The sequence below is a fragment of the Oncorhynchus mykiss genome, chromosome 28 (genome assembly GCF_057628025.1).
Source record: "Oncorhynchus mykiss isolate SJ-2025 chromosome 28, ASM5762802v1, whole genome shotgun sequence".
Lineage (NCBI taxonomy): Eukaryota > Metazoa > Chordata > Actinopteri > Salmoniformes > Salmonidae > Oncorhynchus > Oncorhynchus mykiss.
Window position 1 is genome coordinate 9,766,700 of NC_143049.1, and position 17,971 is coordinate 9,784,670.

At 47.0% G+C, this 17,971-nt stretch overlaps 1 protein-coding gene across 2 annotated transcripts in view; it reads right to left on the reverse strand.

The window, feature by feature from the left end:
* The window catches only part of epha4b (eph receptor A4b), a 132,843-nt gene that overhangs the window by 90,948 nt on the left and 23,924 nt on the right, over positions 1–17,971 (reverse strand). For both annotated transcript variants that reach the window (XM_036966037.2, XM_036966038.2), the window contains exons 3-5: positions 12,339–12,539; positions 12,040–12,147; positions 11,378–11,729 (exon numbers count right to left, since the gene is read on the reverse strand). In XM_036966037.2, the coding sequence (XP_036821932.1) occupies positions 11,378–11,729; positions 12,040–12,147; positions 12,339–12,539 (661 nt within the window). The remainder of the gene's footprint in view (positions 1–11,377; positions 11,730–12,039; positions 12,148–12,338; positions 12,540–17,971) is intronic.

Below are 17,971 nucleotides of genomic sequence, written 5' to 3' on the forward strand. Positions count from 1 at the left end.
AGTGAGAGAGAGAAATAACATGTGGAGTGAAGAGAAGGAAATTAAGTGCAATTAAAAACAAACACACTTACACACAGAGATACATAAAAACACCCACTCACTTACCGAGGGGTAACCTTAGCTGATCACAGTACTCCAGACTCATGCATTCCCACTGAGGCTATTATCAGCCAGTCTAAAAACAGATTAAATTGATAGCAGGTGTGTGTGTGTGTGTGTGAGTGTGTGTCTGTGTGTGTGTGCCTGTGTGTGTGTGCCTGTGTGTGTGTGCCTGTGTGTACGACACAGACAGGAAGAGAAAGCGTGAACGAGAGGGAAAGGGAGAGCGGTTGGCAGGGAAAGCAAGTGAGCTAAAGAAAAGAGAGAGAGAGAGAGAAAGTGAGGGATAGAGAGAGACAGAGGGGGAGATTAGGAGAGGAGGTTTGCTGCGTAGTCCCTCTCTCTCACCACGTGAGATAGACTACGGTAAATATTTTACGACGCCGTCACTCTCACAAATACACACACACACACACACTGAGCAAACTTGCCCTCATCGCCCAGTCCCACGGTCGAGAGAGGAAGAGAGCGAGTGGAGGGTGAGTCTTCATCGCCCTCTCCTCTCCTCCTCCATGTTATTTTCAGTTCATCACTCTCAATAATTCATTTCCTCAGGCAGGGGGGGGGGGAGTAGAGCCCCGTGCCTCTCTCCGCTACCGCGTCTGTCACTAGCCTCACCTCAGAGGAAGAGAGGGATGGAGGGAGAGGAAAAGAGAGCGAGAGAGACCTTCTTCCTCTGACGTGTCGTAGTAAAGTCTGCCTGCCAACTGGTCCAGCAGAGGGACGAAACAGACGAAGGAAGTAAAGTGTCTCTACTACTACGTCGCAGTCTAAACAAGCTGTATGGGATGAAGACGCCCCTCTGTGACATCTCTGAGAATTCCTTTTCACAGCTCGCTGTAAATTGCTCTTTGTTAGATCCTGCAGAGACACACACACACACACACACACACACGCGCACACACACACGCCATATTGGCTGAATAGAAATCCAGGTGTTTGTGCATGTGTGCTGGTCCTCCATGCATTCTAACCTCTGGAAGATAACAGAATGTATATATTTTGCTCGGGTCAAGTGCGCGACGGACAATACGGTTCCCCCTACACACCTCAGCATCTATTCCACTACCCGGAAGGAAGTCAAGTGCGCGACAGACAATACGGTTCCCCCTACAGACCTCAGCATCCATTCCACCACCCGGAAGGAAGTCAAGTGTGTCACAAACAAATGTGTCTCTCTCTTTGACAAAAGGTCCGGAACCTCGCGTGCCTGTTGGATTAAAGACAGAGCGTAGACAGAAGTGTCCTCCTCTGTCCGCTACACAAACTTAACTTCCCCTTTTCTCTTCTGTCTTTGTGAACAACACACAAAAATAACCCCCCCCCCCCCCAATAACTGAAGTACCCCTGTTCCTATGCTCCAACACTCCTTTATCCAACAAAACCATTTCCCAGGGATCCTGAACACTAACAGACCATTTGTTACAGACTCTTCTGTCTATATAGCTGAGTGAGTCGTTTTCTCTGCAGTTAGAGCCATTACAAGGGAGACTGTGGGTCCTATTCAATCTGAAGTCTAAAGTCACTGGATCTCCAGGATAGACTAACACCAGTCCCCCTGGCCCAATGCACATCTGGAACCCATCCACTCTGGAGAGTGTGTGTGTGTGTGTGTGTGTGTGTGTGTGTGTGTGTGTGTGTGTGTGTGTGTGTGTGTGTGTGTGTGTGTGTGTGTGTGTGTGTGTGTGTGTGTGTGTGTGTGGAGGGTTAATCACTCCCTTCCTGAGTCTCGGTTTCCTCTCCAGGAGACTCACCGGCTGCCTGCATGCTCCCTCTGTCGTTCTGACGCCCGAATCACACACACACACACACACACACACAAACGCAAACACACACGCACAAATGCACGCACACCTTGCACCCCCCCCTGAAGCCGACTGTGTAATGTGTACTTGCTGTGGGCCAGGAATGTGATGATTATTCCACAAAGGCTGAACCGTAGCATCGCTGTGTTTCTCAATGGAACACAGAATGTGCCCAATTAACATCAAATATGCTCCAAGTCCCAGGATAGTTTCTCTCTATCCTCCTCTCCCTCGCTCTCTGTCGCTCCCTCTCCCTCTCTCTCCTCCTCTCCCTTCCACTCTGTCGCTCACTCTCTCTAGCTCTCCCTCTCTCTCTCATCCTCTCTCTCTCCTCCTCTCCCTCGCTCTCTGTCGCTCCCTCTCCCTCTCTCCTCCTCTCCCTCGCTCTCTGTCGCTCCCTCTCTCTCTCTCCTCCTCTCCCTTGCACTCTGTCGCTCACTCTCTCTCTCGCTCTCTTTCTCTCTCTTTCTCTCTCTCCCTCTCCCTCTCTCTCGCTCTCTCTCTCTCTCCCCCTCTCTCCCCCTCTCCTCCCCTGTAGGCAATAGAGGTTCTATATTAGGATGTGAGGAGTTTTTACAGCGTTCACTGCTCTCTCACTAAAGTCCTTGGCCTGCTTTTCTCTACAAAGTCTTTCTACCAGCTTCTACCTCACCGGGGGTCAGCCATTTTATACAGGAGAGATGAGGAAGGAGGAGAGAGAGGAGAGGAAGGGAGGATGGAGAGAGAGGGCTAAGGTAAAGGGAGGTAGAGCGAGAGAAAGGGAGAAAGCATGGTTGAATATCAACGGTAGCTGGGCCCATCGAGCCACAATAACACACTGGCGGACAGAAAGAAAAAGCGAAAGACACACACACACACACACACACACACATACACACACACACACACACACACACATACACACACACATACACACACACACACACACACACACACACACACACACACACACACACATACACACGCACACATACACACACACACATACACATACACACGCACACACACATGCAAACACACACACATACATACACACACACACACACACACATACACACACACACACACTCATACACATACACACACATACACACACACGAAGAGAGGTAGAGATAGAGTTGTAAATTGATGTTCAAGGGGATTTTGTTCAATATAATATGCGTCTATATATTTGTATATTTTCTCCAATGGTAAAATCTGGGCCAAGGTAAAACCTCCCTGCTGCTCAACACTTCAACAGCTTACTGCAGCAACAGCCACCCTCCCCACCACAGACACACACACACCATCATTTCTAAGTCCTTCTATATCTGACAGACCTGAGAGCAGGAGAGTTGGCGAGGGGGTGGGGGGTGGGGGTTGGGGAGGGGGGGGGGGGTTAAAGGTTTAGGGATGAAGGAGATCTTGACCTTCAAAGGTCTCTCAGATGAACACAAAAGTGCTCAGGTGGGCTTTACCGAATTGCCAGCACGGCCACACGCGCACAGACATTTGCGCACACACACACATGCACACACACACATTCCTTCCGCTAGTAAAGGGTAGGAGGGAGACGTAGCGCTGGGTTAGACAGGTAGTAAAACCAGACATGATTTCCCTGGTCCCTGTAGAGCTTTAAAGATCACATGCTGAGCTGTGTCTAAATGAGCCCAATGTCTTTCACAGGTCTCTAGATAAACCTTGTTCCTACATCTGTTTTCTACACCAACCCTTTCATTACCTCACAAAAGGGAAAACAATCCTCTTATGAGATATAAAGAGAGAGAATGTGTGTGTGTGTGTGTGTGTGTGTGTGTGTGTGTGTGTGTGTGTGTGTGTGTGTGTGTGTGTGTGTGTGTGTGTGTGTGTGTGTGTGTGTGTGTGTGTGTGTGCGTGCATGCGTGGATGTGTTCAACCAGAAGTCCCCAAAAGAATAGTAAACAAACAAAGATTTGACCAACTGGGGACATTTTGTTGGTCCCCACAAGGTCAAATGCTATGTTTAAGGGGTTTAGTGTTAAGGTTAGAATTAGTGTTAGGTTAGAATTACATTAAGGGTTAGTTTTAGGGTTAGGAGCTAGGGTTCGTTTTAGTGTTAGGAGCTAGGGTTAGGAGCTAGGGTTAGTTTTAGGGTTAGGAGCTAGGGCTAGTTTTAGTGTTAGGAGCTAGGGTTAGGAGCTAGGGCTAGTTTTAGTGTTAGGAGCTAGGGTTAGTTTTAGTGTTAGGATCTAGGGTTAGTTTTAGTGTTAGGAGCTAGGGTTAGTTTTAGTGTTAGGAGCTAGGGTTAGGAGCTAGGGTTAGTTTTAGTGTTAGGATCTAGGGTTAGTTTTAGTGTTAGGAGCTAGGGTTAGGAGCTAGGGTTAGTTTTAGTGTTAGGAGCTAGGGTTAGGAGCTAGGGTTGGTTTTAGGGTTAGGAGCTAGGGTTAGTTTTAGTGTTAGGAGCTAGGGTTAGTTTTAGTGTTAGGAACTAGGGCTAGTTTTAGGGTTAGGAGCTAGGGTTAGAAGCTAGGGTTAGTTTTAATGTTAGGAGCTAGGGTTAGGAGCTAGGGTTAGTTTTAGTGTTAGGAGCTGGGGTTAGTTTCAGTGTTAGGAACTAGGGCTAGTTTTAGGGTTAGGAGCTAGGGTTAGTTTTAGTGTTAGGATCTAGGGTTAGTAATAGGGTTAGGAGCTAGGGTTAGGTTTAGGGTTAGGGTTAAGCTTAGGTTTTTAGTTAGGTTGTTAGGTTACGGTTAGGTTTAGGGAAAGAGTACAGGTTAGGGTTAGTTTTAGTGTTAGGAGCTAGAGTTAGTTTTAGGGTTAGGAGCTAGGGCTAGTTTTAGTGTTAGGAGCTAGGGTTACTTTTAGTGTTAGGATGTAGGGTTAGTAATAGGGTTAGGAGCAAAGGTTAGGTTTAGGGTTAGGGTTAAGCTTAGGTTTTTGGTTAGGTTGTTAGGTTAAAGTTAGGTTTAGGGCAAGAGTACGGGTTAGGGTTAAGGTTTAGGGTTAGGGGTAAATATGATTTTGAATGGGACTGAATTGTGTGTCCCCACAAGGCTAGCTGTTCGTGTGTGTGTGTGTGTGTGTGTGTGTGTGTGTGTGTGTGTGTGTGTGTGTGTGTGTGTGTGTGCGCGCGTGCATGCGGGCAAGCGATCTTTCATTATTTCACAAAGGCAGTAGTCTCAGATGGGATATAAAGTGAGACTGGAGAAAAAGCAACAGTGAGATGAAGTTATCCCTGTGTTATCAAGCCAAGGTTTGATTGAATGAGTGAATGAACATCTGACCAGGAGACATTTGACTGAGTTCCCATTGCCTTTATTAAGAAAGCACGGAAGGGAAGAATCAGCCTCTGTTGCGGATCGGGCTGGGGTTTGAATCAAAAAGTAATCCCCTTCCCTTTTCCCTCGTTCACTCCACTTGATGGATCTGAGAGAACTAGGCTTATTGTGTTGACCTATCTCATACACAGTTCTACTCTAACGTTTGTCTCAGCGACGAACACGCACAAAGCCAACAGGTCCCAATCGCCGTGCTTACGTGATCTGTTTACCAGAAGCAGGTTTACCAGAAGCAGGTCTGTAAAAGCAGGTCTGATTCCATGAACCCATTTAGAGACTGATTTAGTACTCGTAGAACGTATCCCTTTAAGCCAGCTCTTAGCATGAAGTCGTACTCTCAGTCAGTGACAGAGAAGGAGTGAAGGACAGACAGGCAGAGAGCTATGGACTTCAACATCACCCTGACCTACATTCTCCTTTCCCACCGTCAATCACTAAGGCGACAGAGAGAAGGAGGGATGTGAGAGAGGTTGAGGGGAGGGAAAGGGGACAGAGAACGAGAGAGAAAGAAAGAGAGGGAGAAGAGAGACGTGCTAGAGAGGTGGGCAGAGGCTGCTGAGGAGGACAGGTGTGCTGTCCCTCGCTCCTCTCCTCCCTCTCTCCTCTCTCTGTCCAGAGGTTCAGTAATTGGTGCTGTCAGGGCCAGACAGCTCTACAGCGTGGTTCTTCACTGTGGAGCCCCAGGACAGACCCACAGGCTGCAGGAACATCCACACACACACTGCTCACTGACAGAGAGACACACTGACACACGCAGGAGAGGAGAGGGAGTGGGAGAGGGAGTGTGTGTGTGTGAGAGAGAGAGAGAGAGAGAGAGAGAGAGAGAGAGAGAGAGAGAGAGAGTGTGTGTGTTGTGTGTGTATTGGATGATTATGTAACCCCAGTAACAGGGCAGATGAGGATGAATTCATGTGAATGTAGGCTTCACAGCCAATAGGAGAGCAGAGAGGGAGATAGGGAGGGAGAGCGGGGGTGTAAAATACAGACACGGAGAGAGTAAGGAGAGAAATGGAGAGTGACAAACAGAAAGAGAGAGAGAGAGAGAGAGAGAGAGAGCTCCTAACATGATATCTCATCTGACTTAAATACAGTCAATTAATTACTAAAGGGTCTAAAAACACACGCACACGTCCTGTTACCTCAACTATCATTTACATTTCTGTTTTGCTTTTTGCTTTACGAAAAAGAGAAAGAGAGGAAAGAGAGATCCATGGCTTATAAATGTTTAAAGAGGGGGAGAGCAGAATCATCAGTCCAGAGGTCCCCAAGCCCCTTAGTGACACAACGGACAGCTAGAGAGAGAGAGAGAGAGAGAGAGAGAGAGAGAGTGAGAGAGAGAGAGAGAGAGAGAGAGAGAGAGAGAGAGAGAGAGAGAGAGAGAAAGAGGGAGAGGGAGAGGGAGAGGGAGAGGGAGAGAGAGAGAGAGAAAGAGGGAGAGGGAGAAAGAGAGAGAGAGAGAGAGAGAGAGAGAGAGAGAGAGAGAGGGAGAGAGAGTGAGAGGGAGAGAAAGTGCATAGGGGAGAAGGGGGATTAAGAGTACATTTAAGAGCGGGAGTTGGAGGAAGATGGAGGACAAGGGTGAGTTGCGTCAGTAAAGAGCTCTCGGTCTCGCTCTCTTTCTACCTCTGTTGGCTGTCTGTCTAGAGAGAGGGAGATGAAAGGGGCGCTAGGTGAAGGGAGACAGCAGTACCATTACAGAACAAGAGAACAGCAGCAAAAACTAGCAAATGGGGAAAGATAACATATTATATATAATTGGAGGAGTCTGGTTGTTTGGGTGTCTGACAGGGACCGGAGCAGTAATGATTCCATTAACACCTCACACAGTACAAAAGAGAAAAGGGGAGAGGGAGACAAAAAGGAGGGATGAGAGAGGGATGGGGGTGGAGCGAGAGATAGAGAGACAAGAGAGCAAGAAAGGGGGAAGAGAGAGAGCGAGAGCCAGGCTGATTTAAATGCATTAGTGAGTCAGTGTTACCTTACTTTTCCCTGTGGAAGCTCTTCAGAAGCTCTGAGTAGCTAAGAGGGCGGGGCAGACACCTTCTTTTTTTGTTTGGAGCAGTGTGTTTAGTACTAAAAGCATTGTGCTGTGCTTCTGGGGGCACATTAGAGCGTTACACAGGGGTGTCACGTCTCTTTGTGACCTCCAGACCTCTTTGTTAAAAGCTGAGTGATTATTGACATAGTTATTCTTAACGTTTAGGTCTTCTTTTAAAATATGCAATATTGATCAAGACCAGACAATCGGCAATGGAATTACAATGTAAAGCTCTAGGGTAAGTTGTACCTACCCATTGCTGACAGGTGTATAAAATTGAGCACACAGCCATGCAATCTCCATAGACAAACATTGGCAGTAGAATGGTCTTACTGGAGAGCTCAGTGACTTTCAACGTGACACCGTCATAGGATGCCACCTATCCAGCAAGTCAGTTCATCACATTTCTGCACTGCTAGAGCTGCCCCGGTCAACTGTTATGTGCTGTTATGTGAAGTGGAAACGTCTAGGAGCAACATCGGCTCAGCCGTGAGGTGGTAGGCCACACAAGCTCACAGAACAGGACAGAGTGCTGAAGCGAGTACCATGTAAAAATCGACCTGTCCACGGTTGCAATACTCACTACTGAGTTCCAAACTGCCTCTGGAAGCAATGTCAGCACAAGAACTGTTCGTCAAGAGAGCTTCATGAAATGGGCTTCCATGGCCGAGCAGCCACACCCAAGCCTAAGATCACCATATGGCAGTCCGACGGACGAATCTGGGTTTCGTGGATGGCAGGAGAATGTTACCTGCCTCAATGCATAGTGCCAACTGTAAAGTTTGGTGGGCTAGGCCCCTTAGCTCCAGTGAAGGGAAATCTTAAAGATACAGCGTACAATGACATTCTAGATGATTTTGTGCTTCCAACTTTGTGGCAACAGTTTGGGGATGACAATGCCCCTGTGCACAAAGTGAGGTCCATACAGAAATTGTTTGTTGAGATCGGTGGGGAAGAACTTGACTGGCCTGCACAGAGCCCTGACCTCAACCCCATCGAACACCTTTGGGATGAATTGAAACGCTGACTGCGAGCCAGGCCTAATCGCCCAACATCAGCGCCAGACCTCACTAATGCTCTTGTGGCTGAATGGAAGTAAGTCCCCGCAGCAATGTTCCAACATCTAGTGGAAAGCCTTCCCAGATGAGCGGAGGCTGTTATAGCAGCAAAGGGGGGACCAACTCCATATTAATGCCCATAGGTAGTGTTTATTTGAGAGTCGTCTCCACACAAAGGTTTGTTTGCAGCATTCAGAGGGGGAAGGGCCTTGGTCGGGGAGGTGACCAAAAACCCAATGGTCACTCTGACAGAGCTCCAGAGTTCCACTGTGGAGATGGGAGAACCTTCCAGAAGGACAAACATCTCTGCAGCGCTCCACCAATCAGGGCTTTATGGTAGAGTGGCCAGACGGAAGCCACTCCTCAGTAGAAGGCACGACAGCCCGCTTAGAGTTTGCCAAAGAGGCACACAAACAACTCTCAGACCATGAGAAACAAGATTCTCTGGTCTGATGAAACCAAGATTGAACTAATTGGCCTGAATGCCAAGCGTCACGTCTGGAGGAAACCTGCCACCAGTCCTACGATGAAGCCTGGTGGTGGCAGCATCATGCTGTGGGGATGTTTTTCAGCAGCAGAGACTAGTCAGGATCGACGGAAAGATGAGCAGAGCAAAGTACAGAGAGATCCTGCTCCAGAGCGCTCAGGCCCTCAGACTGGGGCAAAGGTTCACCTTCCAACAGGACAACGACCCTAAGCACACAGCCAAGACAACGCAGGAGTGACTTCGTGACAAGTCTCTGAATGTCCTTGAGGGGTCTAGACAAAGCCCGGACATGAACCCGATCGAACATCTCTGGAGAGACCTGAAAGTAGCTGTGCAGCAACGCTTGAGAGGATCTGCAGAGAAGAATGGGAGAAGCTCGAGGCTGTAATCGCTGCCAAAGGTGCTTCAACAAAGGTCTGAGTAAAGGGTCTGCATACTTATATAAATGTGATTTTTAATTGTTATCTATTTTATAAATGTGCTAATATTTCTAAAAACAGTTTTTGCTTTTTCATGAAGCGGTATTGTATGTAGATTGATGAGGGGGGAAACGGATTTAAAATGCACCGTATACAAAACATACCTGAGCTTTCAATGACAGACTCACCAGGTGGATCCAGGTCGAAGCTATGGTCCTTTATCGACGTCTCTTGTTAAATCCACTTCAAATCAGTGTAGATGAAGGGGGAGGAGACCGGTTAAAGAAGGAGTTTTAAGCCTTGGGACAATTGAGGCATGGATTGTGTATGTGTGCCATTCAGAGGGTGAATGGGCAAGGCAAAATATTTCAGTTTCTTTGAACAGGGTGGTAGGTGTCAGGCGCACCGGTCTGTGTCAAGAACTGCAACGCTGCCGGGTTTTTCACGCTCAACATGTCTCGGCATGTGTATCACGAATGGTCCACCACCCAAAGGACATCCAACCAACATGACACAACTGTGGGAAGCACTGGAGTCAACATGGGCCAGCATCCCTGTGGAACGCTTTCGACACCTCGTAGAGTCCATGACCTGACGATAGGTGTTCCTAATGTTTGGTGTACTCAGTGTATCTTACAATAGTAACAAGTAATTGTTCAAACAAAAACAAGTATATATTTGAACAAGTACTTGTTAGTATTGCATTAAAGCACGAACAAATACCTATAAAAACATACATAGCATTACTTGGCCCTGATTGTAAAAAAAAAGATATAGCCATTTTTATTGTGGGAGTGTGTCTCCGTTAACGAGTGACATTGCCCAGAGGTGAAACGCCTTGCTGTGTTAGCCTGGACCTGGAGTTGCAATGAAGAATTAACTGAGAGTTCGTAAAATAGTGTTCAGCAGTGAAACTGTGGTAATTCCAATATAGTTATCTGCCACAACAATGCAAAGCACCAAGCCCTGCACACAATAATAGCGGAAGTGCATAAAGATGGCGGCCTTCATGCCATATTGTACATGGCTCTCGTTCCTCTTTTTTTTTTTTGCAGAGTATAGATGATCCCAATTTTAGAGTCAAGATGCCGGTAATTTGAAAAAGCAGATTGTGCTGATTATTGGCGCGTTGATCCTTCGTACATAGCGGGTGGTGCTAAAACACAATGAAATCGCACCTAAAACTCGGCCGTCTCTCTGCACGTTCGCCATTCTTCTTATTACGTTCGCCATTCTTCTTATTCAATTATATTCCTAGGAACTTCGGAGCACAAGGATTGGTACTGTAATCTACATTCCCAAAGGACTCGTGAGGAAGCGTGTGCATGTTCAGCTGCATCTTACCAGAGAAACAAACGGCCTACCTACATGCAGTACCACGGGGTTGAGTTATCACAACTGAGCCTAAGACAGCTCTAGCCAGGGAAGATAGTGGTCAGCTGACACACACACACACACACACACACACACACACACACACACACACACACACACTCTCTCTCTCTGTGGAGTTTAACAACTTAATACTCTGCTACCCGAGGCATCCCCTCTCCTCCACTTCCTCCAAATGGTACGTACGCATCTTCTCGCTCGCTCAGACACTCACAAACACAAGCTGCCTCCAAGCATTTCCCGACCTTCTTTTTCATAACATTGTCCTTGCTATGTAAGGTGGTTGCCTAACACACACACACACACACACACCCACCCACACACAGCCTTACCCAACAGGGGGTAGTAACCCACATACCCACAGTCGTTATCATTCCATCCCGGTAAACCACATTGTTTTCCACAACGCTGCCGTCTATCTGTATTCATACTCTCTCTGGAACAGTTTCTCCGTTCTAAGTAGAGTACTAGATCTAGATCTATCAAGACTTGTCCCGATACCAACACTTAACAAACAATACGATACCGGGCCAAGTATCGCGATACCACGGTGGGGGAAAAAAATATCTGCGGCCTAGCATCCTGTTCGCCCAGACGCTTGTTCAGGTTTCCGAAAGGTTCTCCAAAAACCTGTCACTGAAATTCACACGTTCCGGCCATTATTACGAGCCGTCCTCCCCTCAGCAGCCGCCACTGGCTAGCCGATGTGTGGTTACAAGCCCTTAAGCAACAATCCAGTTCAAGAAAGGAAGTGAAAAATAAAGATTGATTAAATACACTTACGTTGGCACAAGTCTTTATGCTCCTCGTACCCCGGCTTGCACACACACCTCCCGATGGGCACCAGCCAGCCCCCGTCGGCGCTACAGTACATCCTGGGGGCCTCAAACTCCTCTGACGCGTTCACACACAGCCCTCTGACCTCCACCAGGGCCGAGTCGCCCCCCGTGACGGTGTCGGGGAACTGGGCCAGGTTGAGCACGGTGAGGGGACACTTCTTGTAGAAGACACGGACAGAGACCAGAGCGATGCAGGCTCCCAGGTCCTGGAAGGCCAGGTAGAACCCTTTCTTACTCAGGTTGCTGATGTCACGCACCTCTGTGTTGAGCTTCATCACACGGTCGCCCACATCCACCTAGAGAGAAGGGGAAAGCAACCAGATTTAGTCAGACTTTGGCCTATTTTACAGTTCTGTTTCAGCTAGAACGGACGCAGTAGGAAAGGATGTTTATGGTCATTATTATTACGGGGATTCTTTTGCCCTCAGTGTGTAAGTTGCCCTTAACTCCATGTCCAGTCAGAACTTGTTCCATCCTCCTAATGGTTAAGATAAGAATGGTTCGGGAAATCTGAGGTTCATGTTAGGATTGGGGGGTAAGGTACTCTGATCCTAGATCTGTAGTTAGAGGCAACCTCTCCCTTTGGGAGTCTGTGTTTCCACTGACCTGTGTGAAGCTCTCGTCAGCAGCGATGGTGTCTATCTTGATGTACTGACTCTCCTTGATGAACCACAGGTTGGCGTTGTTGGACTCATAGTAGAACATGTTGAACGTCTGGGAAACACACAAATGGACATTTTGCATTTGATTTTAAAAAAACGTTGCCATTTTGTTATGCCGTTATGCTATGGAAAACGGTTTGACCGAAAGATCACTTCTCCAAGGTCAAGATTCGAAACGTTATGACATTTCAGTCAACCATGGCCTTGAGGCAAGGAGTATTGAACAATTGTCGACAGACGGACCTCTTTGCAGGTGCCGGGTACTCCAGGCAGGCTGTTACAGTCTCGGAGGGTGAACTTGATCTCGATGTAGACGCGCTGCGCTCCGTCGCGGGCGATGTGTCGCGTCCTCAGCCAGTTGTTCTGACTGGCCTCCATCACGTTGCACACCTGGTAGGTACGCATGGGAGTGTTCCTCTCATCCATCACACTGATCTCCTCCCACTGCAGAGAGAGAGAGAGAGAGAAGGGGGAGGGGGGGGGGGTTAGAGGATTGCAGGGCGGGGGGGGGGGGGGGGGGGGGGGTAGAGGATTGCAGGGCGGAGGGGGGGGGGGTATGCGTGTGTATTTAAGTGACAAAAAAACATCTGTGTACATTTAAGTAATCACATTATAGTGCGCGCACGTGCGTGTGTATGCGTGTTTTCTTACATGTGCATTTGTGTGTGTGTATGTGTGTGCATGGATGTGTGTGTACGTGTGTGTGTGTGTGTGTGTGTGTGTGTGTGTGTGTGTGTGTGTGTGTGTGTGTGTGTGTGCGTGTGTGTGTGAGAGTGACTATGTGTGTGTATGTGTATGTGTGTGTGTGTGTGTGTCCTTGATCTGGAGAGAGACGTAGGACAGAGCTACTTTGTCTCCTCTCATATATTGCCATCTGTTTCCACTTGTGCTCAGAGAAGTAATTCAGAACACTTCTCGCATGAGAGAGAAAACATTTCTACTCCTTCAAGGAAAGGAAAATAAACCAGTGTGGCTTCATAGAGTTTCAGGGACCAGGACCTACCAAAGGGGAAGCAGACAGCTAGGCTTAAAAACACACACACAGACACACACAATGAGCCAACTCAGTATGAATCTCATTTTGGGGTGAGGAGATGCACAGACCACCTTCTCAGTTCAGAGTACCAGTCTCTTTTCAGGCTCTGTATAGACTACTGATTGATGAACACATATCACATTTCAACATTCAAACCTCAGACACACACACACAAAGGCAACTATTTTCTGGTCAGTGCAGCTGGCTATTGCAAAACTTTCCCTCTAATTTCACTCGGATGGGATGCAAATTATACTGGAGTTGAGATAGACAGGAGAGAGAGCGAGAAGAAAGACAGAGAGCGAGAGAGAGAGAGAGAGAGCGAGAGAGACAGAGAGAGAGACAGAGAGAGAGAGAGAGACAGAGACAGAGAGAGAGAGAGAGAGAGAGAGAGAGAGAGAGAGAGAGAGAGAGAGAAAGACAGAAAGAGAGAGAGAATGAAGAAAGGAGAGAGAATGCAGGATTGAGAGAGAAAGAGAAAGACAGGGGGTTTAAGACAGACAAAGGAGAGAAAGAAAGTGAGAAAAGGACAGAGAAAGACAAGGGAGTTGTAGACTCGAAAGAAAAAGCTCCGATTTTGGGGATAATTTAACTCGACAGGTCGACAAGCCGGCAAAGGCTTGACACATTTCACCTAAAGTCTTGAGTACTAAAACAGACGGAAACAGACTCTCAGTCAGCTGCTTTTAATCCACTGGGCCTTCCACAGGGCTGGCTCCTGAGCTGGGACTAGAGTAGCACGGAGGAAACAATTTAGGAGTTTGTCATAGGTAGGGCCAGGAATATTACAGACCAATTGACCTGGCCAAGGGAACCCCTATGCCCTGTGTACAGGCTGTAACCACGACGATGTCATGAGTACCAGCGACATGGAAAACGAGTTGTGTTCTACTCGAGGCCAACTCTTTTCCTCTCCCTCTCTCTCTCTCCCTTTCTCTCTCTCTCTCTCCCTTTCTCTCTCTCTCTCTCTCGTTCTATTTCATCAGTTAGAAGAACAAAAACAACAGATGAGGATTGAGAGAGAGAGAGAGAGAGAGAGAGAGAGAACGACAGATGAGGATAGAGAGAGAGAAAAAGCGAGGGAGGAATGAATGCGGGTAAATTACAGACGCGGCTGGCAGCTAAACGGACCCATCTGTGTGGAGCGGGACCAGTCGGACATCACAGGAGACTGAGAGGGCATACACGGCTGTACACACACACACACACACACACACACTGCACAGAGGCACACACTCGCGGCAAGTTCCCTAGAGAGCGGTGATTATGGAGTTAAAGAGGACAGCTATTGAGGAATAAAGAGGGCTTCGTGACGTTTTGTTTATTTCCCTCAGAGCGGAGGTTGAGTGTGAGGACTACACAGACTTCCTTGCTTGTTTATGGAGCTCTTTCCATGTGAAAGAGTCTGGTGATTGTCAGGCAGTTTGGTCTCGCGGCCAGGTGGGTTTCTTTACTAGCTCTCTACCTAAGGACGTGCTTCACCGAAATCCGCGCCTCACCAAATCCTTTCCTCAGTTCTCTCAGTGATGAACTCTTAGTCCAATGTACGCTTAGTCCAATGTTCTGAAATAATAGATTAGGGCTGGGTGGTACAGTGTATTTGACTATATACCGGTATTGATAAATCGTGATATGCAGCCTGTAATGTACCTTTTTATACTTTACTCCGCTACTTGAGTCATTTATATCCGCTGTCTCTCTCTCCATGCCGCTTTCCACACACACCCTGTCACTCAAGGAGCGCATTTGTTGTTGCTCGACCACGAGACACTTGCATTCAGCCTACATGGTCAATGCAGCACATGCAACAATGTTGTTTCCACTTCTTAATGTGAATCTACAAGCGTTCTAGTTTGTGTTTTTTAAGCACGGGCTAGCTAGTCAGAGGAAACGCAGCTAGCTACAGCCTGATACCAGTGATGGTGTACTGTAGGCCTAAATCAGTTGTTTGTGCAATAGTATCTTCTAAGCTGAAGAGGATTAGGCAAATCATGAATATGTTAGCTACATGAAGTAGCTAAGAGAAAACATTTAATGTAGCCAAAGATTATAGTGTCCCCTAGGAAACACTGACCAACACTTTGGTTCCTACCCCGTCACAATAACTCCTCTCTGGCCGTTTTCTTCGTTATCATGTTAAACAACACTGTTTTCAAAGTGCCCACTATTATATTTGAACTATAGAATTATAATGATAATTGCAACATTTGGTTAAAAATAAGGCCTACATTTTTTGCCAATATCGCACAGCCCTACGTGGCAGTGTGGAAATTATCTCAAATGAGTGCAGGAAATGTAGAAATGTATGAAGTTGAATTGAACAGTATAAAACCATCAAAATGGAGAAAGACTCATTGAAATCAATTAGAAAGAACAGTATGTGTTGTCACCCTGGGATCACACCCTACTCATAAAGCAGATGTAGAATTTGTCTTATTCAAAAACATGAAATACCATCAAATACTGTAAGAAATGTGAAAAATACCGTAATATGATACTTTGGCCATATCGCCCAACAACAGACTATTCATTTCCAACATATAGTACAGGTCAAATGATGCTGGTCATATTCTTGATGTCTATTTTTTCTAAAAGCCTCCTCCCTCACCAGGAAATACGAGAAAATCAACCCAACGTTTAATTGAAACTAACAAGCCTATATTTTCTATCTAAACAAAAGAATTCTGAAGTCATTCATATGGATGATGTGAAAAAGAGAGAACTGTTTAGACAGGTTGGAGAGTTTAGCCCCTCTATCTCAATCACCGAACACACACACACACGCACACAAGCACACACGCGCGCACACACACACACACACACACACACACACACACACACACACACACACACACACACACACACACACACACACACACACACACACACACACACACGCACACACACGCACACACACGCACACACACACACACACGACGCTCGCACTCAATCAGTGAACCTGTTGCTATAGCGATGGCATTTCAGTTTGACCGCTAATTAGCATTCTGGACAGAACTTTCCTCTTTGAGCGTTCTAATCCCTCGACAAATCACAGCGAAGCTGGCCTGATTGCTTTGAAGCGGGCTAAAACCGTCACATCAGGACTCGGGTTAAACCCTTCATTGGCTTAACATAATTTCCCCCCGCAATCATCTTGTAGTTACAGATACTTATACATAATTGGCCATCAAACTCTGAAATAACATCTGTCTAAGAGACAAGAGAGAGAGAGAGAGAGCAGAGAAAGGGGGTGCTCCCAAATATACTCATAAAGATATGGGGCCTATATTTGAACCTTTTACTGCAGTGGGCTAAATCAGGGCCGCACAGAATGTTTCTTGGTAGTCTTAAACAAATCTACTTTGAAAGAAAAGTATACACCTCACACACATGAACTATAGAGTTGAAATGTATTACATTTTGAGTTTGCATCTCAATATTACACTTTATATCCATCACAGAAGACGGAAATATAATAAACCGTTTGACACAGAAACACTGGATTTTCGGTGGCTTTTTAAAAATAATGTTTATTAATTATGAAATAATGACAAATATGAATAACATTCCACCCATGAGGCCACTAGGTCATTTGACTGCAGGAAAGAGCTACAAGCAATATCATTACTGGTTGTGTTTGTTTTCTATCCTGCCGCAGAAACACAAACACCCCAGTTGTGTGATAGAAGTGGGTCGCTCTGCTCAGACTCCAGCACACATCTGGCTCTGGGGCAGGCCGTACTAAGTCTGACCTGTGGGGGTCAAGTGGTGGTGGATTGAGTCAGAGAGACAGCTATCCAGCTAAGGCCATATCTTGAACGGTGGGAATGTCTGTGTGACCTCTCTGCAGGTTCAGGGGTCCGGGTTTAACTAGATAATCCCCCTTATATGAAACACAAGACCCAGAGAGACATGCTGCTCAGCACCTCAGCCCTCTGTTTATATCTCTCTCTCCCTCTCTCTGTCTCTCTCCTCCCTTTTTCTCTCCCGTTGAGAGAACTAATTTCCCATTTTCTTCTCTGTGTGAGAGAGAGAGAGAGAGAGAGAGAGAGAGAGAGACAGAGAGAGATAGAGAGAGAGAGAGAGAGAGAGACAGAGAGAGAAGAGAGAGAGAGAGAGAGAGACAGAGAGAGACAGAGAGAGAGAGAGAGCGAGAGAGAGAGACAGAGAGACAGAGAGAGAGAGAGACAGAGAGAGACAGAGAGAGAGAGAGAGAGAGAGAGAGAGAGAGAGAGGGGTGTAGCCTATAATGCGTTTTTCAGTTCCCTAGGGTTGCTGCCACATGTCAGACTCGTTGACAGCCTAAACGTCTGGTTCTTGAACAGAATAAAAACCATGAAAAGACAAATGCATGTCAATCGTCCGGTTATTACTGGTGCTAAAGCCGGGTGTTTATCTTGCATCATTTAACTCTGAGTGTGTCGTTCTCTCCCTCTCTCATTCTCTCTATCGCTTTCCATCTCACTCGTTATCTCGCTCTCCTTCTATCTGCCCTCCCTCTCACTATTTTTCTCTCTCTCTCTCTCGCTTCTCTTTCTTTCTCCCCCCTCTACCCCTCGCTCTCTCTCCCTCTATTTCTTCGGGTGACTTCAGGCTGCTGTGAGGTGAGGTGCAGGGCAATGCAGGCTAATGCAGGGTATCATCATCCCTGTTGTTATCTCCTGACGCTGTGGAGTGACTCAACCAGCCTGTGTGTCCTATGTCATCTGAAGTAACTACTCTCCCCCCCCCCCCCTCCCTACTCACCTAGTGGGTGCGAGAGCACGGGCACAAAGCAGGCACCTTGAACCACCAAGGTGGCGTGTTAAATAGTGTGGTCTTTATTTCAAACTGTAAACCA